Here is a 26,866-nt window from a genome sequence, read left to right on the forward strand (position 1 = left end):
AATTACAGGACTTGGCCCGGAGATGCAGGCATTGGCCTCCATGTCATCCTGCCCTGCGGCCCTATCCAAGGATTGCCACAGCCACAGCAGAACCATGCAGCAGAATCATCTGGGCCCCTTGGCAAAGGCTGGCCCACTGGCAGGAGCTGGAGGCAGGAGAGGCTGCCATCCTTGGCTGGCCGGGGGCATATGGGCCGCTCAGCGGTTGGAAGGGACCCAGGTGCTCTTGGAAGGCAGTTTCTTTGTCATCATTCAATGTGTGTGTGTGTGTGTGTGTGTGTGTGTGTGTGTGTGTGTGTGTCCTAGGTGCCCGGCCCTGACAAAGCTCTGGGGACACAGTAAACAGGACAGATGTGGTCCACAGCTCAGGGAACTGTCAGTCAAATTCTCTTTGGAAGGGGCAACAGGACCCCAATAGCCAATTCCCTGTTCTGCCTACCTGGGTAGCCGCCTCTGGCATCTGCTCCACGCCAGACACCTCCTCCCCTCAACTGTGGGACCTGAGCAAGTTTCTTGGTCTTTCTGGGGCTCAGCTTGCCCAGCTGTAAAATGGACCTAAACAACAGCATTGGCTGCATAGATGGTTGAGGGGTCAATGTGTTGCTGGACAAGGCCCCTCAGAGTGCTGTGTGCATGCAGTGAGCGTTCAGAAAGGGTGTTTACTCTGTTTTCCCTCTGCACTCCCAGCCATACAGCATGGCCGCTCCCCGCGTGACATGCCAGGGTCTCTCCTGGCCTGGCCTGTGTGGCGACATCCATCTGAAATCGTCACTTCTGGAGACGACATATCTGAGAGCCATTACCAAGGTCTGCTCCCTGAAAGCTCCGCCTACTGTTTACACTGATCTCTGAATTCTACTCCACCTGAACCCCGACCCCTTTGCCTCTGACCGCTGTGTAGCCTTAGATCAGTCACATCGCTGCTGTGACTTAGCGTCCGCCTCTGTAAATGGGGATATTAGACACACTTCCTAGGATATTATGCAGAAGAAAGGAGTTACAGCACGTAAGGGTCTCTCACCTGTCCTGAGTTGGGTGCCCATGAGGGTCAGCAGCAGAGGCTGCACAGTGGGCGGGGGTCATACTTTTAAGGGTAGAGGTCTTGCTTCTTGCTCTCTGCTTCTAGGGACTGAGCCTGCTGCAGACAGGGAGCTGGTGACTGGATGGTCCCCCAAGGCAAGAGGGAGGATTTATAGGCCAGGGGAATGGAATCCAGTTAGCCCCCCAAACCCACGGGTTTCACACGTGTGGATTCAACCACTGATCGAAAATATTCGGAAACAAAAGTCACGTGATTGCTGACGTGTGCTATGTGTTAAGCCTACGATGGGCAATTCATCTGTGCTGAACACGTACAGACTTTTTCTCTTGTCATTATTCCCTAAACAATACTGTATAACAACTACTTCCATAGCGTTTGCACTGCATTAGGTATTACAGGTAATCTAAAGATGATTTAAAATACATAGGAGGATTATGTAAGTTACATGTAAACACTATGCCCTGTAACATAAGGGAATTGAGCATCCATGGACTTTGGTATTTGCGGGGGTGGGAGGTGGGGGGGGAGGGTCCTGACACAAATCCCCCATGGATACCGAGGGACAACTGCATTTTTCTGCAGTCAGAGCAGCTTGAACTGAATGGGATTCACTGACAAAACAGAATCACATTTTGGACAAGACGCCCATTCCCCATCCCGTTGTCCTGAAACTCATCCTCTGGGTCTCAGATCCGATGCCACCTCTCCTGATCCCCTGGGCCCCCCTGGCTCCCCACCTCATCAATCTTCCCTTGTCGGCACCCATCAGAGGGTGGAGAAGGACAGGTGGGAGCCATATTCCAGGTTCCCCTGCCCCCGCGTGGCCTGCCTGTGCCCACCACCTCTAACCAACGGTCTTAGGGGCAGAGGGTGACTGCTGTGGAGGCAGGGAAGGGACACCACCCAGCGTGGTCTCATTACATGAGCACAAACACACTGCCAGAAGGTGCTGTCCGCCCCAGGAAACCACGGCTGGAATGTTGGAGCCCCACGGCCAAAGTCACAGGGACCAGGACACCAGGACGCAAAGGCAGGCCTCCCTGACCAAAGTCCTGTGGCCGGCCACCCACAGTGGGACTCCAAGCCCTCCATGGGGAGTACAGAGGCCAGTTTCCCTGTTTACCTGTTTTTTCCTCCCACCCGGTGTCCTGCTCCCAGGGCAGGCTCCACTGGGGGGCCCTGGAGGGCTGGGGCCCTGTATGAGGTGAGCTGAGCTGAGCTCCTGGGAGTCCATGCTTGTTTCCGAGGCGGCTCAGGGCCTGAGCTCTGCCAAGGCATCTCCGTGAGTGAAGAGGCAGAGTCCACGGAAGGGGGCGGGACGCCAGCACAGGAAGTGTGGCAATTTTCTCTTGTCTGAACAGGAAATGGGCAACGTTTTTATTTCCCTCGTTCCCAAGTCCTAACAGCAACTGGAAAATCCTAGACGGGAAACATGTCTTCTCAGGAGCAGGAGTCACTCCAGGGTATGGATTCTTCTTTTAGAAACTTTTTATTTTCCCTCTTAACAAGGCCAGCAGCTGCAGGGAAGGGAGGGACCGGCATAAACACAGGGCGTGTCCCTTTAAGGTTTGGCACTGAAGGGAAAGTTCGCTGCCTTTGCAGTAGAAGCCTGGTAGGGTTCCAACCCTGACTTTGCTGCTCGTTTTTTTTTTTCCTTTTCATGTTTTCAATTAGCATATATGTAATACACTGCCAATCACTACTTTTTGTACTGTGTCCTTAGGCAAGTCGCTTTGCTTCTCTGAGCCACCATGTTTACAAGTGCAAAACATGAAGCCCTCAGTGCAAAGACCATTCTGCACATTAATCATGCAGGAAACTGGGAGAATCGGCTCTTTCCGGAATTGATTTTCAGCCAGCCATCCTATTCCCTTTCTCAGACCTATGGTCCAGAGCAGGATTCTGACATGGAAACTCTCGGTTGCAACATGACATACAATAGCTAAGGATTCCCTGGGAAAACCCGGAGAAGGCACTGAGCCAACCTGGGGTTGGATCACGGAAGACTTTCTGGAAGAGTTGGCTGCTGGATGACTAAGCCTGCAGAGTATGCAGACAGAGAAGGGCAGAGTGGGGCGGGAGGACACTGAGGCCGGGCCTGCAGGCACGGTCGCCCTGGGCTACTGGGGAAGTGAAATAGTCGCGTGTGGGCGGGGCCTAAAGTGTGCAAGGGGCAGTGGAGGAGGAGGCCAGCCCCGTCACACCAAAGGCCTGGACAGTGGAGCCTTGACTCAACCGGATGTGAGCACCGACCTGGAGGAAAGGTCTGTTTAACATGACTCTGCCATGTCCCTGCATGACCTGAGGCGGTGGCTTGTCCTCTCTGGACCTCCCCTTTCACACCTGTGAGGTGGGGATAATGATGCTGAACCTGCGAATTTCACACTTCTTGGGCAGTTTGGCAAATGCACTTGTGTTGATCTTTGTCCTGCTAAATAAAGGTGTATTACCAATATGGACATATTCCCTTCTGAGTCCTGTTGCCTTCCACACCCATCACAAAAGACAAGGAGAGCGGGTCAAGGTTTGAGGCCAGCTCCACCTTGAACTAGCTACATGGCCTTGGGCAAGTGGCTTCAACCCCCTCTGAGCCTCAATTCCTCACCTATAAAATGTGGGTGGAGATGCCTTGACTCTAGTGTGGCCGAGAGAGCCGAACGAGAGCCGTTTACAGGTCCAGCACAGAGCCTGTGCTGTCTGGCTGTTGGTTTTTGCATCTGGTTTAAAGAGAGGGCCCATGGAGTCCCAGTGAGGGAGAGAGGCTTTCTAAGTGTTATGGACTTCCTGGAGGAGGGGGCAGGTGCACTGGTCCTTCTGGTGGAGCTGCAGGATGGGTTTGGGCATATCCTTAAGGATCATGACATGTCACTTTCAACATTAATATCCCCTTGTTGAGAAATGGCCTCTGGAGTGGAGACACACCACACACACCCCAAACTCAGAAGGTCTCCAGCAGACGGTATGATTAACTAAAGTGCAAGCCATCGGTGGCCTGTGCCTCACTTTTTCTATAGATTCCCATGGCTCCTTCCTACCTCTGCTTCCAAGCCCTGCTCTCGCTTCTCGGCCTGACCTCACCTTCAGGAAGGACTGCCCCAGAGTCACCAGGATACTCATATAAGAGAGAGGCGGTAAGGAAACCAGGACTGACCAATTTCTTTTTCACCAAATCACTTTCTTTGTTATCTGCTGGGTCCTTTTCACTGAGTTTCATGGTTGCTTGTTCAGATTTGGGACTGGACTTTTTCCTGAGAAATAAGGAAAAGGGAAGAAGCCATGAGACATTTGCTATCACAGATGGGTAACATTGATCTGATGACAACACACATAGCACTTACAACCTTACGTTAAAAAACATTTAATGTAATGAGAAAATGCTCATGATATATATTCTTACTTGACAAAAAGAGGAAGGTACAAAACAGAATATACAGTGGTCAACAATAAAACTAGATGTACTTATTAATAGAATCATATTCAAGAAATATATGTACTTAAACTGTATCCATGTATTTTTTTTTCATTTAAATTTAAAGCGAAGTATTTATACATTCAATTATTTACTCAGCAAATATTCTTCAAGCCCCTGATATCTAGGTTATGGGGATACCACCTTGAGCAAGACAGAACTTGGCTTGCCCTCATGGAGCTTACATTCTAGGAAAAGACAATTTAACAAGAAAGTACAGACTGCACATGGGGTATACGGAAGGTGAGTGGCCTGTCCCAGCACAGGCTGTGACGCTGCAGGAGACTGGGCTGCAGACATGATAAGCACAGGATAGAGCGCGTATTTATGTGCATAGAGAATAGGCTGCCTAGAAACAGCCAAACAGCAAAACAACCATTTGGCTGTGGTATTTAGCCAATGTTCCTCTTCTTTTTCTATAGTTTCCTAACTTTGTATCCTGGGGAGGGAGGGGGGGTAAGCCCACTTCTACAACTATAAAAACAAATTTTTTAAAAAACCACTTTTTTAAAAGAATTAAGCCCTATGGTCTCAAGTAGCCAAGAGACATACAAAGTAAAATTTTGGAAGAATATGGTTGATATACGATGGTAGGTTCTGAGGTCCAGAAGTCATGTGAGCTGGCCTGACGTGCGTGTTGGTTGGTGAGAGGCTGGAACCAACACTTGAGTGTCATATTTGAGGCACTCCACGGAGGGACCCCAACTGCCTCATGCCAGCACCCCGGGACATTCCAGCCCACAGTGCCTCCATGTTCAGGCCTCTCTGGTGTTTCTTGGGCTGCCCCGTTCGCTTAGTATGTCTTTCCTCCTTTTCCTGTTTCACTTTCAAGGTTCACTTCCTCTGCTCGTGTATCTGTTCCTCCTGGAAAGTCTGAACCCTCCCTCCTGTGCATCCCCCAGCACGTGCCTAGCAGGAATCAAATGGCGCCGGCCGACTGCTGTCCTGCAGATGTTCTCATCAGCGACCATGACTTCTTCCTGATGGTTCATCGTCTGTGTCAACGCAGCTAGGCCATGGGGCCCAGGCGTGTGGTTGGACATCTAGAGAACAGGCAAGATGTAGCAGGTGCGTTTTGGAGATGATCAACACCACCTGCTGCCTTGAAGGAACGCAGATGACCCTCCCTAATGGGGGTGAGCCTCACCCAATCAGCTGAAGGTCTTACGAGCAAACGCAAAGGTGCCCTAAAGAGGAAGGACTCTGGCATCAAGATAACACAGAAATTCTGCCTGTACTTCCAGACTTCAGAACCAAACTGGAACATCAGTCAACTCTTGCTGGAATGTCTAGCCTGGGCTTGCCGTATGGGCGTAGGGCTTGCCAGCCCCCACAATTTCGTGAGCCAGTTTCTTAAAACAATCTCTCTCTATCTCTCCCCCCATCTCTATCTCCATATATATCACTACATCTAATACATAGATACACATCCTATGGGTTCAGTTCCTCTGGAGAACCCTGACCTACACACTCCTCACACTCGGGGACCACAGCTGACCCATCTGTGTCCACTGAGTCTGACAGAGCCTGGCCGAGAGGTGCCTGGTTCACAGAACAGGTGGGGGGGGGGAGGTGGAAAACAGGGGAAGAGAGGACTCAGCGTGGGGTCAGATGGGGACGGATGGGACAAAGGAAGCCGGAACGAAGGTGTTCACGGCCAACCCCTGTCCACCTCCAGGGGCTGTGTTCCCACTCCAGCCTATGTGAGTGTCACCATATAATTCTGTGGAGTGCTATTCACACAGATGACACCATAAATATGCCCCTAGAGTTATGCCATGTGCTGGCCCTTCAGGTACCTGTGGATGAAGACAGCCTCCAAGCGATCAGGTGAGAGCCAGGATTTGAAAAGGCATGAGGAGGGGAGGGGGAAGAGCAGGGATATTGGAGTCAGGAATCTGGGTCCCAACACCGGTTCTGCCACTATGACCCAAGACAAACCGCTTAACCTCTGGGTCTGTTTCCTTATCAGTCAATTGGAGACCATTATCAGTCTCTCTATCATGATGGTTAGATGAGGGATAATGTAGTTAAGGGACTTGGGAAGTGCCTGGCAAATCCTTGGTCTCTCATTCATGGTAATTGTCATTCATCCAGCTGGAGAAGACTCAGAAAGGAACAGATCTGGGGGTGGGAGGAAATGAGGGGTTCTGCTCAGGAAGTGAGCTTGAGATGTGTGTGTGGCACCCAAGTGCACATATCACTGGGGCAGTTGGAAACAAGCGTAGTGCTTGAGAAGTGGCCTGGCTGGAGGGAACTCACATGGTGATTACCACCTCTGAATCCGGTAAGGTCACCCAGGGCAGGAGAGCAGAAACAAGAGCCCTAAGGAACTCTAAGCTGGAAAGAGCAGATGGGGGAGGGAAAACGGAAAAGGAGACTGTGCTGGAGGGAACAGGGAGAGTGAGGTGCTGGAAATGGCAAGACAATAACATCCAAAATATACAGAGGGTACCAAAAAAATTATACACATTTTAAGAAAGGAAAACTGTATTAAAATTGTAATACTCAGTATATACCGATAACAAAAGATGAATACAAGTCACGTGTGACTTCTGCAATGACAAGAGGTGCTCAAAGTGGTGACCATCAGCGTCCAGACACTTCTGATTACGGCGAACTACTGCTTAAGCAACATTGACCAAAGTGTCCATTTGTATACATTTTTTGGCACCCCCGGTATAAAGAACTCATACAACTTAACACCAAAATAAACAAACAATCCTACTGAAAAATGGACAGAGGACCTGAACAGACATTTCTTCAAACAGGACACACAGATGCCAATAGACATATGAAAAGATGCTCAATATCACTAATCATCAGAGAAATGCAAATCAAAACCACAATGAGATACCACCTCACCCACATCAGAATGACATCATCAATAAATCAACAAACAACAAGTGTTGGTGAGGATGTGGAGAAAAGGGAACCCTCATGCACTGTTGGGGGGATTGCAGATTGGTGCAGCCACTGTGGAAAACAGTATGGAAGCTCCTCAAAAAATCAAAAATAGAACTACATTATGACCTAGCAATTCCACTTCTGGGTATTTATCTGAAGAAATGCAAAACATTAATTTGAAAAACTACATGTACCCTATGTTCATTGCAGCATTACTTATAATAGCCAAGATATGGAAGCAACCTAAGTGCCCATCAATAGGTGATTAGATAAAGATGTGGTACATTTATGCAATGGAGTATTACTCGGCCACAAAAAAGAATGAAATCTTACCATTTGTGACAACATGGATGGATCTAGAAGATATTATGCTCAGTGAAATAAGTCAGAGTGAGACAAATACCATATGATCTCACTCATATGTGGAATCTAAAGAACAGAATAAACAAACAAGCAAAGCAGAAACAGACTCACAGGTACAGAGAATAAACTGAAGGCTGCCAGGTGGGAAGGCAGTTGGGGGCTGGGTGAAAAGATGAAAGGATTAAGAAGTACAAATTGGCAGTTACAAAATAGTCACGGGGATGTAAAGTACAGCACAGGGAACATAGTGGATAATATGGTGATAACTGTGCATGGTGCCAGGTGGGTGCTGTACTTATCTGGGTGATCATTTGGTAAATTATATAAACATCTAACCGCTATGCTATACACCTGAAACTAATATAATAGTGAATGTCAACTGTAATTGAAAATTTTTTAAAAATAAGAATAAGTAAATAAATGGCCAGACAAGAACGGTTAGAGGACGTAGGTGCCCATCTGTGGTGAACCATTGAGCCCGGTGTAGACAAGTCTTCCTGGAACAATAGGCGTGGGGCGGAGCAGAGAAGTGGGCAGGCAGGGGGTGAGGAGTCAGGATGGCCTGAGGGGTTAGGGCTGCAGGTGAGTAAGCCGGGAAATGGGGGACTTCTGTCAGATGGCGTCTATAGTCTCAGTGAAGCACAAGGCCAAGAAATGACCTGAAGGAGGTGGCAAGTGGCAGATTCGCGAAGCTGTGAAATAGTGACCAGGGACATCTGGGGAGCAGCCTGGTCGGAGAGCAGGATGGTGTGGAAGGCCATTCCCGGCTCAGTACTAAGAAGGAAGCCAGTGGGTCCCACCAGCGTGGGGTGTTCATGAGGGAGGGGAGGATAGAGGGTGAGTGACAGGGGTGATGGGCACGTGAGGGAGCTCGTGAAGCTTCAGTGGGGCTTTAGGCTGGAGAACAACTGAGAGAAGACATGATTCGAGCTGTGGTCAGAGCTGGTTGGGATGTACACTGTCCGCCCAAAGCTGGAACCTCCTAAAATCCAGGTCAGAGCAGAGGACAATTGTGAATGTGGAGGAAAGAGACAAGAAGGCAGTGATGGACATCACCAAATTGTGGTGTGTGTTAAATGTTTCCGTGGGATGTCATTAAGGCAGGGAACGTGGGCACGGGCGCGGGGCTTAACCGTGTGCTCGGCAGACCCAAATCCAGAGGCTGAATAAACCCTCTGTGTTGAAATAGGTGAGGTGCCCTGGACCAGCACACGGAGACTTGTGCCTTCTTCCCAGAGAACATGTTCTGAATGGGGATGTTGCTGGCACCAGGAGGACATGTGGGTGGGGAGTTGTGCTTCCTCTGGGTCATAGCCAGCTCCCATCTTCCACTCTCCAGCCAGCAGGGAAATGGAGGAGGGTTGCTGGTCAATAAAGAGCTGCCGCCCAGGGGAACTGGACGCAGCAGAGCCTGCACGCACCCCCCACCCACCCCACAGAGCCCACCACAGAGCTGAGAATGACCTCATCAATCCTGAGATGTCACGTCACAGGTGCAAAGCTGCCCGCCTGTGCAGTGCAGGACCAAATGCAGAGAGCTTGCACCCAGGCAGCATGGAGCCAGGGGTTCAAATCCCAGCTCAACAGCTCACTAGCGGTGTGAGTTGGGGAAAGGTACTTAACTTCTCTGTACCTCCGTTTCTTTATGTCAAGTGGGCAATAATAACAGGATCTCAGCACAGGGCTGCTGTGAGGGTTAACTGAGTGAATGTATGCAAAGCACGAGGTAAATATAAAGGAGAACAAACTACTGTCATCTCCAAACTCCCCGCAATTGGCCTCTGCGGAGCCCAGATAAGGTGTTTCTTCTTTGCAAGGGCCTCGTGGAATGGATGGGGTCTTAGAACTAGTCAAGAAAAAAGGAGGGGGGATAATAATTTGGTGTTTGACTGAAGAACCCTCAACTGCCTCAAAAGAGTGCTCTAAGGTTTAAATGGAATAATAAATAACATAACAAAATAAATACAAGCTCTGGGCATGAGGTTCTAAAAATGCTAGCTCCCTGCCCTTTTGGTCTGCAGTAATATGGCTGCTATCCATATCTAATACACTGCTAGTGCCCACCAGCGTGGCCGTGCCAGTTCTTAAAATGTCAAAACGCTGCCAGGCCCACTGGTGAATACCCACAGCTCAAGAATGCCCCCGAATGCCCACCTGCCACAAGCCAGCAGCTGCAGAGAGCAGGCCACTGCTCCTGGCAATTTAATTGGCCCCTACCTACATAGGTGGTAGCTGGGGTTAAGTACTTAGAAAATCACCTCTGCTGCTACTGTAGCTCCTCTCCTGATAATAAAATCCTGGCAGGCACCATGCATAAGACGCTGTGGGCTGCCATGTTGGAAATAAAGCAAGCAAGCCTCAGAGAAGTACTTTTCCCCACCCCACCCATCCCAGAGGTCGGGTTTGAGCCTTGACCACTTCAAGTCAGACCCTCAGAAGCCTGCGCGGGGTGGAAGGACAAAAACAAAAACGCAATGACTCACACCAATACACCGCAAAAGTCGGCAGCCAGCCAAGGTGGGCTTGTTGTCCCAACTGGCTGGTGCAAGCTGGGGCCCACCATCCCCGAAGTGCCTGGAGCCAGCGCCTTGAACACTGTCTACCCTGCTCAGCAAAGCCCAGTGGTTCCAGCCAGCCGCTGGGTGACAGCTCTGAGCAAGAAATGCTACACACACCCTGGTCCCCAGCTTCTCTGATTAACGCTGGGCTGTGAGTCTCTTCTTAATTTTCAGGATTAATTCTCTGTTAACTTTGGCATGGACCTAAAGCTAATCCTAAAACAACATATTGATAAGGAATGTGGAAAACAGCAGGAGAGAGAGAGAGAGAGAGAGAGAGAGAGAGAGAGAGAGAGAGAGAGAGAACCAGATTACCAGCCATAGTAGTAACTATCGTCATAATGGCTCGTACTCAATTTCATTTTTATATTAACATTTGTCAGACCAATGCACTTTCTGTCTATTTTTCCACTTAATCATCACCACGTAGATTTTCAAATCCCTTGTTCCAGCTACTCTGTCTCTACTCTGGTCTCTACCCAGTCATTCTCAAAAACATCGCCAAAGCTGACCCAAGTCTGTGAGCACAACTTACCTGTCTCCTGGGGCTTCCCTCGCCTGCTCCGGTCTAAAGAGCGAACAGAATACGCTTCACGGATAGATCCGCTCCCAGTGAAATCAGCTGTAAACCTGGGAAATTAGGAAAGAAAACAGTGTTAATGATTACATGACATCCATTCACAGCTCAGGGCAGCTGTCACTGTAAACATTCTGTGATATCTATCTTGACAAGTGATAAATGATTAACAGCAATGATTGATGGTCAGCTCGGCTTATTAAAAACATGCCCAGGTGTAGGTGAACAAGTTCTGGGCCAGGAGTCGGAGGCAGAGGTGTCCTGGCGAAGCCACTGCTAACTAACGGTTGACCTTCCTGTGTGTCAAATCCCTTCTCGTTAACATGATGGTGTGACTGGTGCAGGAGCAACCTGCGTGGGCTGTGCTGAGGGTCAGGTGAGATGAGCTGCTGGACTTGGAAAGCAGATCACGCGTGAATGCAGGTGGATCAAGTCCTAAACCCAAAGGAGCGGGATGAGGGGTTAACTCTTGTTAGATTATTGACACAGGAGTAAAATCAGCCCCGGGACAGTCCCCCACCCCCCTCTCCTGAGAGCCATCAGCTGGGACATGCTGCCCCCATGGTCTGTGCCATTGTTACTTGCTGGAAACCTCGTTGACCTCCTGACCTCTTACTTTAGCTCTAAATTGATGAACCCTGTGCTAAGCCTACTCTCCCTTCAGGACCCTGAGGTAAACAGGGCTGGAGTGGCAGAAAGAAATAAGGGATCCAAGATTGTGCCTGGGCAGCCGGGGCAAGCCCAAGCTCAGCCAAGGGCACCAAAAGCTTCCTCCTGACCAGTTCACAGAGAGAGATGAGGGCATGGGAAGTGAAGGATGGTTCTGGGGTGCAGCACTGAAAGATGGCTGCCCAGGAGTCCCACCCACCATGGGAAAGCCATGCTGTGCCTGGCTCCTGCACGTACTCAGGCTCTGGGTCACAGGGATGGGTTGGGGACCTGGAAAAGCCCATCTGATTCCCTGGGCATCAATTGAGAGCAACTGGGCAACCTTCTCATGGCTAATTGTGTTTCCCCAGTGCCTTGATGTTGACAAAGGGATGGCTTGGTAAACAGGAAGAAATCACCTGATCCTTCGGAGACAGCTGCCCAAAGTGTCTTTATCAATCAACTTCCAATGTCCGACACAACCTATACACCAGAAAAATAACATTTCTGTGCCCAGGTGATTTCAGTTGTGCTTAAGGAAATGCAAACCCACCAAGATGGAGATTGCCTCTGAGCAATGGCACTGCTTTCCAGTCTTTTCTAATCTTCCACAATTATCCAGCTGGTGCCCACCCTCCCTTTCCCCAAGCAGTCACCCAACGTCTCTCTTGATGTTTTTTTTCGTAACAGAGTGCATTGCCTGGGCTCTCCGACTGCATCTCATTCAAGCCTGCCTTGTTTCCAAACCTTTAAGTTACGCATACTAGCTTCTGCGTAGCTGCTTAGTCTTGCACGTAGATATAATAATCAGTAGGGGAAAAAGAAAACAAAAAAACAGCTCCTTACTAAAACTGCCTCCCCTGAGGAGATAAGGAAGTATGTACCAAAATAATGAGTGTTTGTCAAAGGTTTGTAGGAACAATGACCAAAACCACAGCAACTGGAATTCTTGACCAAGAACAAAGAAGTTCACCTCCTTGGACCCTTCTGGCACCTAGATGGCTACAGTTGTCAGTCACCTCCTGACCTCAGCCCCTCCTGTTTCCGCCTCCCCTTGACGTAAAGGAAACCTGAATTCTGGACTTTCTTAAGGTGGTTCTTTAGATGCTGGTCTGCCATCTTGCATTGCTGGCTTTCTGAATAAAGTCCTTTCCTTCCTGATCCCAACACCTTGTCACTCGGCTTATTGGCCGTCATGCAGTGAGTAGTATGGTTTCATTTTCAGCCGCAATAAACCACCCTCTGATTATCCAACCACTGGTTTCGCAGCATGTAGACAGTAGATGATGATGACTGAGAGCCTGGGATTTGATTTCAGACCTCAACTCCCAGCCTCCTGCTCCCCAGCCATGTCACACTGGACAAGGCCGCTCGGCAAAGTGGCAAGGAAATACGCATCTCAAGGTCATGTTGGGGAGATCAGATTAGATACTGCCCTTGGAATTGCCTGTCATATAGCAAGCACCCAGGAAATATTTACTATTATTATTACCAGGAAATCTCTTTATTGATCATTATTTTTATTCTTGTGTCTTTATTGATTCTCTTTCAACTGTTTGTGGAGCACCTACTATGTGGTCAACATAGTGCTAAATACTGAAAAGGGTGGACCTGTTACTCCTACTGGCTAATTTAGAATCTACTCAGAAGGATGAGCCAATAGAAGGGACCTACATGCAGTAAGCACCTACTATGTGCCAGGCACCTACACGCAGTAAGCACCTACTATGTGCCAGGCACTGATGATATATAGCCTCACTTAATCCTGAAAGCAGCCACTGAAGTTTTGCTATCTCCATTCTATGGCTGAGCCTACTGGGATTCTAGAGGTCACCCCACTTGCCCCAAACACCAGGACTTGTGAATGAGAATTGAGGTTTGAAGTAAGACCACCCACTGCCTGCTGCTCTTTGGGGAAGCTCCTCCCCAGAGAGAACACGCACCTTGAGCCAGCCTCAGGGCTTTGATGTCAGAGACATTTCTCTCTTTGTTTTGGCAGCTCGGCATCCAGACTTCCCACTTAGAAACACCTCCCATTTGTGGGTCGTGTGGGCACGTCCCTCTCACCTTTTCAAGGATTTCCCTGCAGCAACTACCCCATTTCTCTTCAGCATCATCAATGTCTCCCTCCTTATCGGGTCATCCCAGCCTACGTACAAAAATGTCTTCATATCACCAATTAAAAAAACACACAAAAAACCACAAAGTGTAGGCAAGGATGTGGAGGAATGCAAGCTCTTGTACATTGCTAGTGGGGATGTAAACTGGTTCAGCCCCTGCGGAAAAGAGTTTACTGATTTCTTAAAAATTAAACACAGAATTGCCATATGACCCAGTATACTTCTATAATTCCAGTTCTAGGCGTAGACCCAGGAGAATTGAAAACAGGTGTTCAAACAAAACCTTAAACACGAATGCTCATAGCAGTGCCAGAGGGTGATAACAGTCAAAATGTCCACCAACTAATAAAAGGATAAACAACTGTGGTCTCTCCATGCAATGGACTATTATTCAGCCACATAAAGGAATGAAGTCCTGATACATGTTACAATGAGAGAACCTTGAAACCATTATCTAAGTGAAAAAAGCCTGATACAAAAGGTCACCTGTTTTATGATTCCTTTTAAATGGAACATTCAGAATAGGTCAAACTATTGAGGTGGAAAGCAGATTAGTGGTTGCCAGGGGCTGGGGGAGGGTGCAAGTGGGGAACAACTATTTGATGGGTACGGGTTTGCTTTGGGATGATAAGAATGCTTCGTAACCAGATAGAGATGGTGGGTGCACAACACTGTGAATGTCCTAAACGCCACTAAATTGTTTACTTTAAAATGGTTAATTTAAAAAATAAAATTAAGTGGTTCATTTTATGTTAAGTGATTTCACCTCAACTTAAAAAGAACAAAATACTTATTTTGATCCCCTGGTGTCACCCCATTTCCCATGCTGTGCGGGATGGTAAAACTCTCCCAAAGAGAATTCACTGTGTCCACTTTGCACCTTCCATTTTCTCCTCAGCTCCTGCCCACAGGGTTTCTGACCCACCACTCCACTCAAGTTGCTCTTTTGAGGACATGAATGATCCAAAGTCAACAGTCAATTCCCTATAACCTGCCATCAGCTTTGATGCAGTTGACTACTCCTCTTCCTTCTGGGTCCTTCTAGAAACTTCCTTTCCAGCCAACATACTGGCCTGGTTTTCCCTCAGCCTCCCTGGTTATTCCTTCCTAGTCCATTCAGCTGCTCCCTGTCACTTACCAGATGTCCAGTAGTGGAGCATCCCAGGACTCAGCCCAAAGCCCCTCACTCTTTCCACGAGTGACCTCATCCAGGCTCATAGCCTTGAAACCATCAACATGCTGCTGACTCCCGAATCTATCCCTCCAGCTCAGACCTCTCCCCCAAGATCCAGACTCACCTGTTCCCCTGCCCAGTCAGTGCCCTCACTTGGCTTAGAAGCTTCTCAAACATAGCAGGTCCCAAACTGAACTTCCGCTATCCCTGTTCCAGTTCCCAACCCCCCTGTTTCCCAGCCCCAAATAGCAGACGCCTTCCTTCCCCTAGATTCCTTCCCAGTGCCTGTCCAAATCATGGAAACTCTCATCAACCCTGCTCTCATTCTATCTGCAGTAGATGACATCACGTCTCACCTGGGAGACAGCCTCCTGACAGCTGTCTCGGCTTATCCCCCACTCCCCAGATGGTTCCATACAGTGACATCTAGAGTGGCTTCCTATGGCAAAAACTAGACCAGGTGACCCACCCTGCTTAAAGCTTCCAGTGGCTTTCCTAAAATCAAATCCCAGATTGCCGTTCCCTCGGCCCAGATTCAGGCCCTCCTTGCTCGTTCACATGAGGTAAGAAAAGAAAGGCTTTGGCACCCCCAACGTGGGTTCAAATTCTGGCTCCGCTGCCAACCAGTTGTGTGACATAAGCAGGTTGTGAAGGTCCTTGCTGACAAGGTGGGGGGTCCTGCCGACATTGGACGCTGAATCTGACACAGAGAGGCAGGGCCCACTGAGGAAGCGCTCTCTCTCTCTGCAGAGGTGTCAGCCTAGAGAGAGGCCGGTGACGATGCACCAATTGTCCAGCAGTGGTGGGTCAGGGACCTCCTGAGCAGGCTGTTCTCTTGTTTGCTTCCCATGTTTCCTGCATGTTTTCAGAACCTGGATCCATAGTTTCTCTGTTGGTTCAATCATGAGCTTCCACTATCTGCCCATTAAACTCCTATTCTACCCAAGTCCATCAGGGTGGGTTTGAGTTGTTCATAACCAGGAATTCAACTAGTGCATTCGGCTCCTCCTGGCTGCTGCATTTAGGCCTCTTCATACTCAGGTCCCTTATCTGGAAGGTCGACCAGGAAGCCCACGGACCAGACAATTTTGCCTAGGGTCTGTCCTGATGTAGGCTCCACAACGTGGGTGGAAACACAATAAAAAAAGAATCCTTTTTGATGACAAAAGTCAATAAACTCAAATGCAGCACTGAAGACTCCCTCAGAATTTCAGTCATTTAAAAAGTAGAAAAGTCGAATGAGTTTCTGGTCGTGGGAGCCTTCCGTAATGAGACGCGCGCCTCACCAGGGGGGTTCTGTTTCCCCCTCTCTAATTTTAAGTAAGTGAACATATAACTACTACACTCATCAAAATGAAGTAAGAAAAACAAGACATCCTCTTTGGCTGCTAAAAACATTTTCCAAAGAAAACATGATAAAAGTGCTTTGTGTGATATTTAGAAATTCGGATGGAGAACTTTTAAAAGTCTGCAAAGATTAAAGAGGCTATCTCTGCCAATTTCAAGTTTGGTTGGCACCATGTGGGGTCTGACTGGAGCCCTCATGGGACTGTTGCTCTCACTCCACAGTAGTTCATGGGCAGACCTATGCCTTGGTTGAGTTATCATTTTGAAATAAATTTAAAAATTCAACTGTTTAAAAAAGAAAAAGTGGAGTGAACTGTCCTAAGGTTCAGACCCTCCTCCTCACTCATCAGTTTGGTTTCAGCAGGAAGAGCAGGGTTTGGCCACCACAGTGACCCAGCTTCAATCCCTGACATTGCCGCCAACCAGCTGTGTGACCTTCAGCAACTCTGTCAAACCTATCTCAGCTCAGCTTCCTTACCTGTGTCAGCAGCATGACAACATGTCCCTGCGTGTGCGTTAATGATAATGTGTGGACATTAACACCCAACACCTAGCAGAGACTCGGGAATTGTACCTATTTTTAACATCTATAAGTCAATCATTCATGAAATTGAAAGAGTCCAACATAAATATTTATATTGTACTTAGCTGCTCATTCAGAGTTTCTCCCAGTTCCTTCTCCTGCTTGGCCAGAGTTGACTAACAAGCACATAGGAGCCTTTGCCGGCCCTGAGCGGGTCTTAATGACCTTGTGATTCCCGGGGAGACTCAGCACATGCTTTAGATGTTGAAGGAAAGGCGGGGTAGATGCTGGTCAGCCCTGACCTTCCTTAGACCTGGAAAGGCTCATCTGAGCTACTTTGCTAAGCTCCTACTTGGTTCTCTCCTTTCTCACCGGCCTCTTTCCACATTCTTCTTTGGGGCCTCCTCCCTGTCCCCTCATCATCTTCTCTCTGCACTCTCTCCACAGCGGCTCTGATCCCATCTGCATGTTGACTCCCATGTTATTAGACACCCCCTTGATCCCCCACCAAACCATCTCCTCTACAGTCTTTCCCTCCTAGGTAAGTGGCATCACCACTCTACCTGCTAGCCACACCCTACCCTGTCCCTGAGATCTGTCCAGAATCTGACACATTTCATCAAAACCAGCTCTTCCACCCCAGTCAGAGCTGCTGCCATGGCCTCTTGCCTCTTCTCCTTGCCCTGGCTTCCCACTCCACCGCCGCCGCCACTACCACCACCACCATTGCCACGATCGCCATTGCCACCACCACTATAACCACTGCCATCACCGCTGCCACCACCGCTGCCACCATCTCCACCATCACTACTGCCATCACCGCTGCCACCATCACCACCGGCACCACCGCTGCCACCATCTCCACCATCACTACTGCCATCACCGCTGCCACCATCACCATCGTCACCACCACTGCCACCACCTCCACTACCATCACTGCCACCGCCACTACCACCACCACTGCCACCTACACTTTCATGGAAGCATAAATGGAAAAAAAAAATGTGAACAGAATCCAAGGGTCCCTTTGAATTGTGTGTTCAATAGAGTTCTAAATCTGTCTCCTCTACTGGCTCTTTGCTTGAGGGTTAAGATAACAGGACATTCCTTCCAGCCAGATAAGTGAAGTTTCTGAGATGCCCTTAACCTTGGAGCCTCAGCTGCCGGCCCCACCTTCCCTGCTGAGGTTGTGCCTGGAGAATTCAGGCTTACCTTCTGCTCTGAGGCAGCAAAGGCCCTTACTCTGCTCCAGGAAAATCTCCAGGACTCACACCCCTGGGGAGGGAATACCAAGTGACCTCTCCAACAAAGCGGGACTTTCCTCCTAAACAGGAGCCCTGGATAAAAGCAACTGCCCTTCAGGACTCCCTGATTCGTCCCACTTCCAGCCAGCAAGCAGTCATTCCTGTGACAACCCTTCTAAGTGGGGAGAACCAGCAATTGACTTGGAGGGGAGACCCACAAGCACCTTCACCTTCCAAGGTGGGCAGTTACTTTCTGGGTCTGCCAAAGCTTGGGCCAGGGCAAGGGGACAGGGAGGAAAAAAACAAAACAGCAAATTCAAGTGCTGCTGGCCTAAGAAGTCGCTAGGAGCAGCTTCCTCTTTCCTCTCAGTTTCCTGAGAAGCAGCTGCTGGGGGGACGGGGGATTTCCTCTGTGGGACTGGGGTGAGAAGGGCAGTTTCTCTGAGGAGGTAGGGGGAAGGCAATTCTCCCTCCAGGTGAGGGATAAAGAAGCAGAGCAAGGGAGGGACAGAGTCAAGACTGACACCCACCACCCCCAATGTCACTGTTTCTCCCAAGGCTGCTGAACTTAATGACCTTATTCAACTTTTACAGCCTTGAATGAGTCCCTGGGGCTATAAACATCCCAGCGGCTGGATGTGTTGGGGGCTCATTCCAACCTGAGAAACAGCCACAGGTGAGGCCACTCAGGGACACCTATTTGCTGCATTTTGCCAAGCAAGCTCTTGTCAGGAAATTCATTCATTCATGCATTCATTCATTCGCTTATTCATTTACTTATTCAACAAAGGCTTCCTGGAGAATTAATAAGAAGCAAGCCCTTTGTTAGTTGCTGGAGATACAGAAATGAATCAGATCGAGTCCATCCTGGAAGGAGCTCGCACTCATAGGAGGGACATAGACGCACAACAGAGAATGGTAACAGCGGGAACGCAGTCCTTTAATCACTCAACACACATTGACTGGTGCCAAGGTATGGTTCTAGGCACCCGGGGTGGAGCAATGAGAAGACCCAGGAAAAATGCCTGTCCTCATGGAGCTTACATCCTAGGGAGTGTTAAAAGAGAACTGGCATCTTAAGATGCTTAACCATATTGCTGGGGAGGCCTATAGGTGGAGCTGGGCCGATGGTCACTTCCGGGGGAGGGATGCGAATAAAGGGGGAAGCCCTGTTGGGCTCTGCCCGCTTTTTCCCATGTGGGTGGTGGTGAGCAGGCCGGCGAGGGTGCACACACTCCTTGGTTCTGTTTCTTTTTCTTTTCCCGAATAAACCGTTTTCTTTTGGCGGATTATCTGGAGAATTATTTGGCCAGTCAAAAGGAGGGAGACAGATCACAAAATAAAACACATTAAGTAAATGATACGGTGTGTTAGAATGTGATAGGTACCATGGAGAAAACATAAGAAAGGAGACAGTGGTGGTGGAAGTGGAGAAATTGCACATTTTAAAAAGATGATCCTAGAAGGTCTCACTAGAAAAGTGACATGTGAGCAAAGATTGGAAGGGTGGATGAGGCCGAGTCGTGTAGACAACGGGGCTGTGGTTCCAGTCGCAAAGACGTGAGGCTGTGGGAGCCTCGGCAGCCTGGAGGGAAAGGAACAGTAGATTTCCAGCAGGACAGTGAAGAGAGAAGGGCCAACAGGGTGAGGAGCTACTGAAGTGCAGAGTGACTAGGTGAGGAGAGTGACATGTGATCTTTCCAGAGAGGTAAGTGGGACAAGAAGATGGGCCCAGCCTTGTCCCATAAGCTGGGACAAGAAGATGATTGGACTGGATCCTGTTGAGTGGTCGGATGGTGAAATGATGGAGAGGTTAAGATGCTGACACTAGCCTCCTAGGTTCAAACCCCAGCTCCCCTGCTGGCTCTGTAACCTTGAACAACTCACTTAACCTTTCTGGATCTCAGTTTCCTCCCTCTCTGTAAAGAGGGAAAAATCCCGGAACCCACCTCACAGGATCAAGTGACTTAAGACTGCATCTGCGTTTTATATCCTCCGAAAGAGCGTGGAGGGTGGAGGTGAACTGGAGTGGGGGGCTGAGCCAGACTGGCAGCAGGGAGGTGCATTTGAGAGCTCGAGATTGAGACCTTGCAAGTACCCTGGTCACATATCTCAGAGCAGGACGTTTATATGTAAAGACGATGTATTGCTTTGTTCGATGCCTGATTCCTAAGCACTGGCCATCTTCCAAGCAACGTGCCAGAGATACAGACACGGTTCTGTCCTCTTGGGTTTGGAATCTGGATGTGGGGCACAGATACGAACACCCACAAAGCAGGGTAGGCTTGCATACAGCGTGTGGGGTGATGGGGCAAAACTTGATCCTGGAGAAACCTAGACCGTCAGAGCTGCTGGTCATTGCCACCACCTGGAGAGTTTCCTAAGAAGATTTCTGGACCCCACCCAGACCCAGCGATTCTGAAAATCCGGAGGAAAGGTTTAATAAGTTATAATTTGAATGTATTCCAGGTGATTCTGTTTATCAGCAAAATTGGCAAATGCTGCCTGATCCAACACAATGCCCTCCCTTTGCAGACAGGAAACGTGAGGTCCAGAAGAGTGCCCAAGGAGGCCCAGGCAGCGTGTAGTCAAAGCAGGGCTGGAACCCGCAGCCTGTGTTTCCCCAGATGCATTCATTTCCCCCTCGGGCTGCATAACGAAGCACCACAAACTGGGGGGCTTAACACGACAGAAGTGTATTTTCTCACAGTTCTAGAGGCTGGAAGTCTGAGCCCAAGGTATCAATTGGCAGGGCCATGCTCTCTCAAAGGCCCCCCAGGAGAGAATCTGTTCCAGGCCTTTCTCTTAGCTTCTCGTGATTTGCTGGCAATCCTTGGTACTCCTCAGCTTGCAGCTGCATACCTCCCATCTCCGTTCCGGTTCTCACATGATCTTCTGCCTATGTATCCGCTTCTTCTGAAGGCAGCAGTCACACTGGATTAGGGCACACCCCATCCAGTGTGACTTTATCTTAACTAATTACATTTGCAATGACCCTATTTCCAAATAAAGTCACGTTCTGAGATCGTGAGGGTTAGGGTTTCAACATATCTTTTAGGGAGACACAACTCACCCCACAACACCATCCCAGGCTTGTCTGTGACTCCCGCTGACACATTAATTGTTAGGGTCCACCTACTTCCGGCAAGACTTGAAGGCACTGACTCTAACATAAAACAGATAAAACAGGACTAATAGGAGAAGAAATACTGAATAAATCATGAGTAGGAACCACAAAATGGAGGAGGGGGTATAAGTGTAACAGACGCTTTGGTTAGAGGCATTTTGCAGCCACTGAGGACTTGGTTTCACTCCGTGTCTGGGCTCCCTACCCCCACGGCACCTTCTCACACTTGGAGTTTTCTTTACAAGAATGTGGCTGTGGGGCCCGGAAAGGACCCCTGCAAGCAAAGCAAGAGTTAGTGATGTGGGAGTGTGTCTTCTGGGCCTCCGGGGCATGGAGATGTTAGTCCTGAACACGCTTTCACAGGTTAGTGTTGAAAACCCATGCGTGATGCAAATTCAATAATAACTGGAACAAGTAACATTCTTGCGGACTTTGCAAGTTACAAAGCGCCTTCACATTCAGTATCAAAGACAATCCTCCCAAGAATTTTGGGAGGTGGACTGAGTTCTACTTCATTCTGGCAATAAGACTGAAGGGCAGAGAGACAGCCCAAGGTCACACAGGGAGCTGTAAATGAGTCAGTCACAGCTAAGCCAGGGTTCCTGGTTCTAGTCCAGGACTCTTTCCAGCACTTTTCCCTCCACAATGAGGTTCTTCCCATCCCAGTTTTCAGTCATCACTATCAGACAATCCATCCATCCATCCATCCATCCATCCATCCATCCATCCATCCATCAGTATTTAAGTAAGTAAATGGCTATATTTAATTAAAAATATCATTCATCCTTGTTACTACTTAATTTACATTATCTCATCTTTTTCCAACAACAACCTTGGTAAGTATCACCTCCAAGGCTGGAAGGCTGGAAACAGTCAAGAACCACCACCATCCCAGCCAAGTGGGGTTCTCCTGGATGGGACCCCGAGAAGGGATGCCAGAAGGAGCAGAGGTCCCACCTTGACCCCCCATCACAGACTTCAACCTCCCCTCTCACATGGCTTCCTTCCAGCTAAGAAAGACCACCACTTCCTGGAGAATTCTCAAGCCAGAACACATTGGATGAATTGAATCAAAAGGATCATTTTAAAGGCACTGAAGAGAGCCACTGAAATGAATTAGCTGGGTTCTGTAGCTACGCGGCAGTCTGGTACAGAAGCAAAGAAGGAAGTTAATACGTTAGGTATTGCGGTTTAAAAGGTTAAAAATAATTGCAAAAACCACAATTACTTTTGCATGAACCTAGTATATCAAGTGTGTCCTCTAATAAGCAACTGTTATTATTACGAGCCTGTCCTGTGCTAGACCCTCAAATAAACCTTGCATTTCATCCACCTAATCACCCTGCAGGAATCCGTTTGTGAGGGGAATATACTGAGACTCAGACTCAGAGAGGGTAAGTGGTCTGCCTGCTGCCACATCATTCTTCTGCATTTATGTGTAGACTTTTGCCAGGGCTGTCCCTGGGGGTGCAGATGGTCCCTTCACCCTTCAAATTCTCTGCAGTCACTAAACACGTACCTCAACCAGGCTGTGGGCACAGCGGGGGCTAAGTAGGTATGGGATTCTCCAGATGTTCACAGCTGTGCCTTCTGGACAGCAAATAGAGGAGTTACTGTCTCGCAATCTGTCCTGCAAGTTACTGCCCAGGAACTACTCCTGCCGAATGCACTCTTGAACCGTGTTCCTGTACTGGGCATTTGCCTTGCCTTCCTGTCTCCTTCCTGTCCTAGAGAACCAGGCTGGATACGTTCAGAGAAGACTTACCTTCTGCACTGAACAGAGGGCTTCCCCCCAAACCCCCAGATCCCCCAGAACTGCAGCCTCTGGGCCCCTCGCTGCCCTGGGTGAACGCTGGCTCCCAGTGCAACTGACTGACATGCGCTGGCCAGCACCCTGCCTGTCTCCACCGGTCGGGCGGCGTGTCTCCCTTCCTCTTGATCATGGCCTTGACCTTCATAAAACGAGTGGCTTGTCAGTGTCCTCCAGAAGACCAGGGCCAGGTAGGCTGATGAGAACAGGAATTTGCCAGGTCCACACCTTGGGATTCTGATGTAATGAGCTGGGATGGGGCAGGACATCTGAAATGTAACACTCACCAACCCCACCACACCCTTGATCCTGAGCGCAGCCTGCAAGCAAAGCTTCAGGCTTATCAGTGTTTCTCAAACTTCAGCCTTAGCTTGCCACCTGGATGATACGGTACTTTTAGAGTTTTTATATTTTTTACCCCGCTTTGCCCTAAGCCATTGGGTCTCAGCCTGGCTGTTAGTTAATGCCCCTTAGAGAGTGTTGTATAAAACCCCAAAGCCAGGCCCCTCTCTGGCCTGGAGCATATTAATAAGCTCCCTGGACAATTGGAAGGTGTGGCCCTGGGTGAGAACCACAGGCTTAAGCAATGATGTACGTGAAGTCGAATAGACATTAAAATATATGCACAAAAACTGAAGTAAGCACGTTCTTCCACAAACAACCGAAAAACATCCTGGGTTCCATGCTTTGACACACTCTGTGCCAGATGGGAAGACCCTCCCAGTCTTTTGGGTCCACATCCAGGAGACAGAATTCCTCTCATTGACTCTGTCATATGTACTAGACACGACCAGGCCACTGCACATGCGACCTCATCAACCCCCCCACCCCATAGCAACCCGAGGCAGGAGGTCATCATCAGGCCTGTTTTACAGATTTGGAAACTGAGGCTTAGAGCCTCCCAAAAGCTGACTGTTCTAGAATTAGGAAGCTACTTGCAGAGAATTCAACTCTAGCTCCTCAGCTCTGCCCCACGTCAGGGGCAGAGAAGTGAGCAGCCCTCCTTCCAGTGGGGTTGGGTGGAGGGGTTACCAGTTTGTAACATCCTCTAAGGAGAGGCTTTGCAAAGGCCTGGGGTAGGGGACAAGGGTAGTTGGCCCACCCTGATTTTACCATGCTCACCCGTCATTAACTCCCTCTGGTTTCTTCTAAGATTAGAAAAAAGGAATAATGTTCCACTACTATCAGAGAAGCTAAGCTTTAATCAGCATCATAGCCATCAGATTTGTCATTATTCAGTCATTTGTGTGGCTAATAGACTGGCCCATGACCTTGAGCTCCCGGCCAAGCCTAATTTCATGAAAGCCATGTGCGGTTTGGAAACTGGCAGCATTGTTTACCGATCCCATCTAATTAGTTTCAAATTTCTCGACCCAGTAAAGAGCAACGCGCGGCACTGTGTGTTCTCTGAAGCGAGACAGAAGGCCCCTCCACTCCCAGGAAGCCCAAGACAGCTCAGAATCTACAGGCTCGCTCTCCGGGGGGGTTACAAAGCATCGTCTTAATGGGCTCAGTAGAATGCTCGAGGGCAAACCAGATGTTCAACACCCATGCACTTGAATGGATGTTTAGGTGCAATTATGGAAAGCTCTAGAAAGTGGTGTAAGGCAGAACGAGAGGCAGTATCAAGAGATTCTGACCTACACTGAAGAGTGAGAATTAACCTGATATGTGGCTGTGGGGTAGGAGTGGCATGAGAGTCCAGGCGGAAGGAGTGGGAAGGAGCTTGTGTGTGAGGGTCTGAGAAACCAGTGTGGCTGAAGCCTGCGGCCACGGGTTGAGAACAAGGTTCGGGATGTGGGGTGACTGCTAAGAGCCCTGGGAGGTATTGGAGGTTTCTAAATTTGGCAGGGAGTTGAGGGGGGTGATGTTAGCTCTTTACAGAGGCCTCTTGGGCAGCCAGGTGGAGCTGGGTTGTTAGCACCTGGGGAGACGGGAGGATGGGACAACACAGAAGCAGGAAGACCCATCTGGTCCACACCAGAGAGGGTGGAGGCTTAGGCCAGGAGGAAGCTGGGAACAGTGGACTTCTCATAAGGTGGTTCTCAGGACCTCAGGTGACAGCAGCACAAAGTCCTGTACACACAGCCTGGCGCTTGGGGAACAGGAGACCTGGCTCAGCTGCTGTCACTATTTAGACCGTCCCACCCTCAGACCATGCTGGAGAAGCAACCATTTTAATCTTCCTTCAACTCCCCAGTAGGTCTCTTGAGGGACGATAGTGGAGTGGAGTGGAAGATGGTATAGATAGTATAGTTCTGGTGACTTAGCTGTGTGACCCTGGGCAAGTTATGTAACCATGCTGAGCCACGATTTCTTTTTGGAAAGGGAATTTGAATCTCTTTGCAGGTGGAGTGCTCCAATGAAATAAGATGCGTGTAGAGTCAGGCACTGTGGCGGAGTTCAGGAAACGTCCCCCAATCCTTTTTGGTAGCACCTTTGCCTCTCTCCATTTTCTCCAAGTGCCAAAGAGCTTCTGAATGGCTAACTCAATTTCCTCCTTTTGTCCTGTGCTCCATGAAAATCAAATTTCTGCTCTTAGTGGCTTATTATAACTGACTTGAGTCTGTTATGCTGCATGACATTACTGGAAAGAACTAAGGTTGTCTTGGAATAGATGGGATAAGTAAGCTAGACGCTTCGTTCCATCATCCCACCCTGTCCACCAGCCCTGCTGTCAGACACTGTCCTGGCTCTGCCTGCAGCCCGCCCACCTGCCCCGGAGACCGGCCCACCTGCCCCGGAGACCGGCCCACCTGCCCCGGAGTCCTGCCCACCTAGCTAGGGAAGGCACCCCTCCACCTCATACTCTGTGTGTATCCAGAACACCCTCCACTTCTGCTGGTCTGGGTCACACTCATCTCTCAAAATCAACCCGAGCGTCACTTTTTCCAAGAAACCTTCAATATCTACCCAGAAATCGTCTGGATACAGTATTCTGTTTTAAAAATGGAGAAACTAAGTTTAAAATTCTTAGTATCCAGGCCAGGCCCTTTTGCCTGCTTTTTATCATCTTGGCACCACTTTTTATCGTCTTATTTTTATCATCTGGGCCTCACCCTCGGTAGAACTCTGCTGGCAGGTGGATTTCTGAGGTCCAAGGGCTGGCAGCACAGATAGGTGACCTGCTGAGCAGCGTCCTGGGCGTCCGGGCTGGGCTCTTTCTGTCGTGCCACCAAGACACCTGGTCTTTGAGCCCTCGGGCCAGGCACCAACTCCCTCCAGTGACTCAACTCCGGCAGACGAAGTCCTCCTTCCCACATCTGCTGCCCCCCTGCCCTGCCTTGGCCCCGTGCCCACTCTTCTTCTGGGGAAGCTGAGCTGTCAGCAGCACAGCCCTGGGTCCGTCTGTCCACAGGTGTCCCAGCCCCTTCATGCCTGGTTGCTGGGTTCTGAGTTGTTATTGCTCCTTTCTGAACCTCAGCATCTTCATCTGTGAAATGGGAATAAAAGCGGTAAACTCTACCTCATGGGCCGCTGGGGGGGAATCCCAGGGTCCCTGGAAAGGCTCAGCTGCATGACTGCCTCGTGCAGTCTACTGAGGCAACTCTGGATGAATGTTAACTGTTGCTCTTAAGCCAGACCTCACCATGAAGCCAATCCTTTCCCTTTTCACAATTTTTGTAATAAAGAAAAGAAAAACAGCATAACATTCATGAGTATGGAGAGAAAAGCTAGCAAATTTGGGGTCCCACTGCTCACAAATTGTGCTGAGGACGTCACACATACTCACTCACTCCCCAGCAGTCCTGTCAGTTACGTGTGGTGTCATCCCCTTCTCACAGGCGAGGAAACGGAGGCACAGAAGGGCAAGTTGCTGGCAAAGGGCAGAGCTGGGATTTGAACCTGGACAGCCTGGTCAGAGCCTGCACTCGCGCGTCAGGCCACCCTGTGTGTCCATCGGCCGTGAGGCCTGCAGGGGACAGCAGGGGCGGCTCTGTCCTCACTCTTGTTCAC

General features: G+C 49.3%; 1 protein-coding gene and 1 long non-coding RNA gene across 5 annotated transcripts in view; one reads left to right on the forward strand and one right to left on the reverse strand.

The window, feature by feature from the left end:
* Window positions 1-26,866, reverse strand: part of SLC2A9 (solute carrier family 2 member 9) — a 148,208-nt gene extending 121,342 nt beyond the window's left edge. Inside the window, exons 1-3 of one of the 4 annotated variants that reach the window (XM_019716591.2) lie at window positions 26,643-26,866; window positions 10,875-10,969; window positions 4,194-4,290 (exon numbers count right to left, since the gene is read on the reverse strand). In XM_019716591.2, the coding sequence (XP_019572150.1) occupies window positions 4,194-4,256 (63 nt within the window). In that variant the 5' untranslated portion in view covers window positions 4,257-4,290; window positions 10,875-10,969; window positions 26,643-26,866. Of the gene's footprint in view, window positions 1-2,165; window positions 2,359-4,193; window positions 4,291-10,874; window positions 10,970-26,642 lie in introns of those variants that run through there. The other 3 variants (XM_074321361.1, XM_074321356.1, XM_019716590.2) reach the window with 3 other exon arrangements.
* Window positions 2,384-3,501, forward strand: LOC109437388 (uncharacterized). Its single transcript, XR_002136245.2, has 2 exons — window positions 2,384-2,505; window positions 2,766-3,501. It is a non-coding gene; the product is annotated as an uncharacterized LOC109437388 (long non-coding RNA).

Source organism: Rhinolophus sinicus, linkage group LG02 (genome assembly GCF_036562045.2).
Source record: "Rhinolophus sinicus isolate RSC01 linkage group LG02, ASM3656204v1, whole genome shotgun sequence".
NCBI lineage: Eukaryota > Metazoa > Chordata > Mammalia > Chiroptera > Rhinolophidae > Rhinolophus > Rhinolophus sinicus.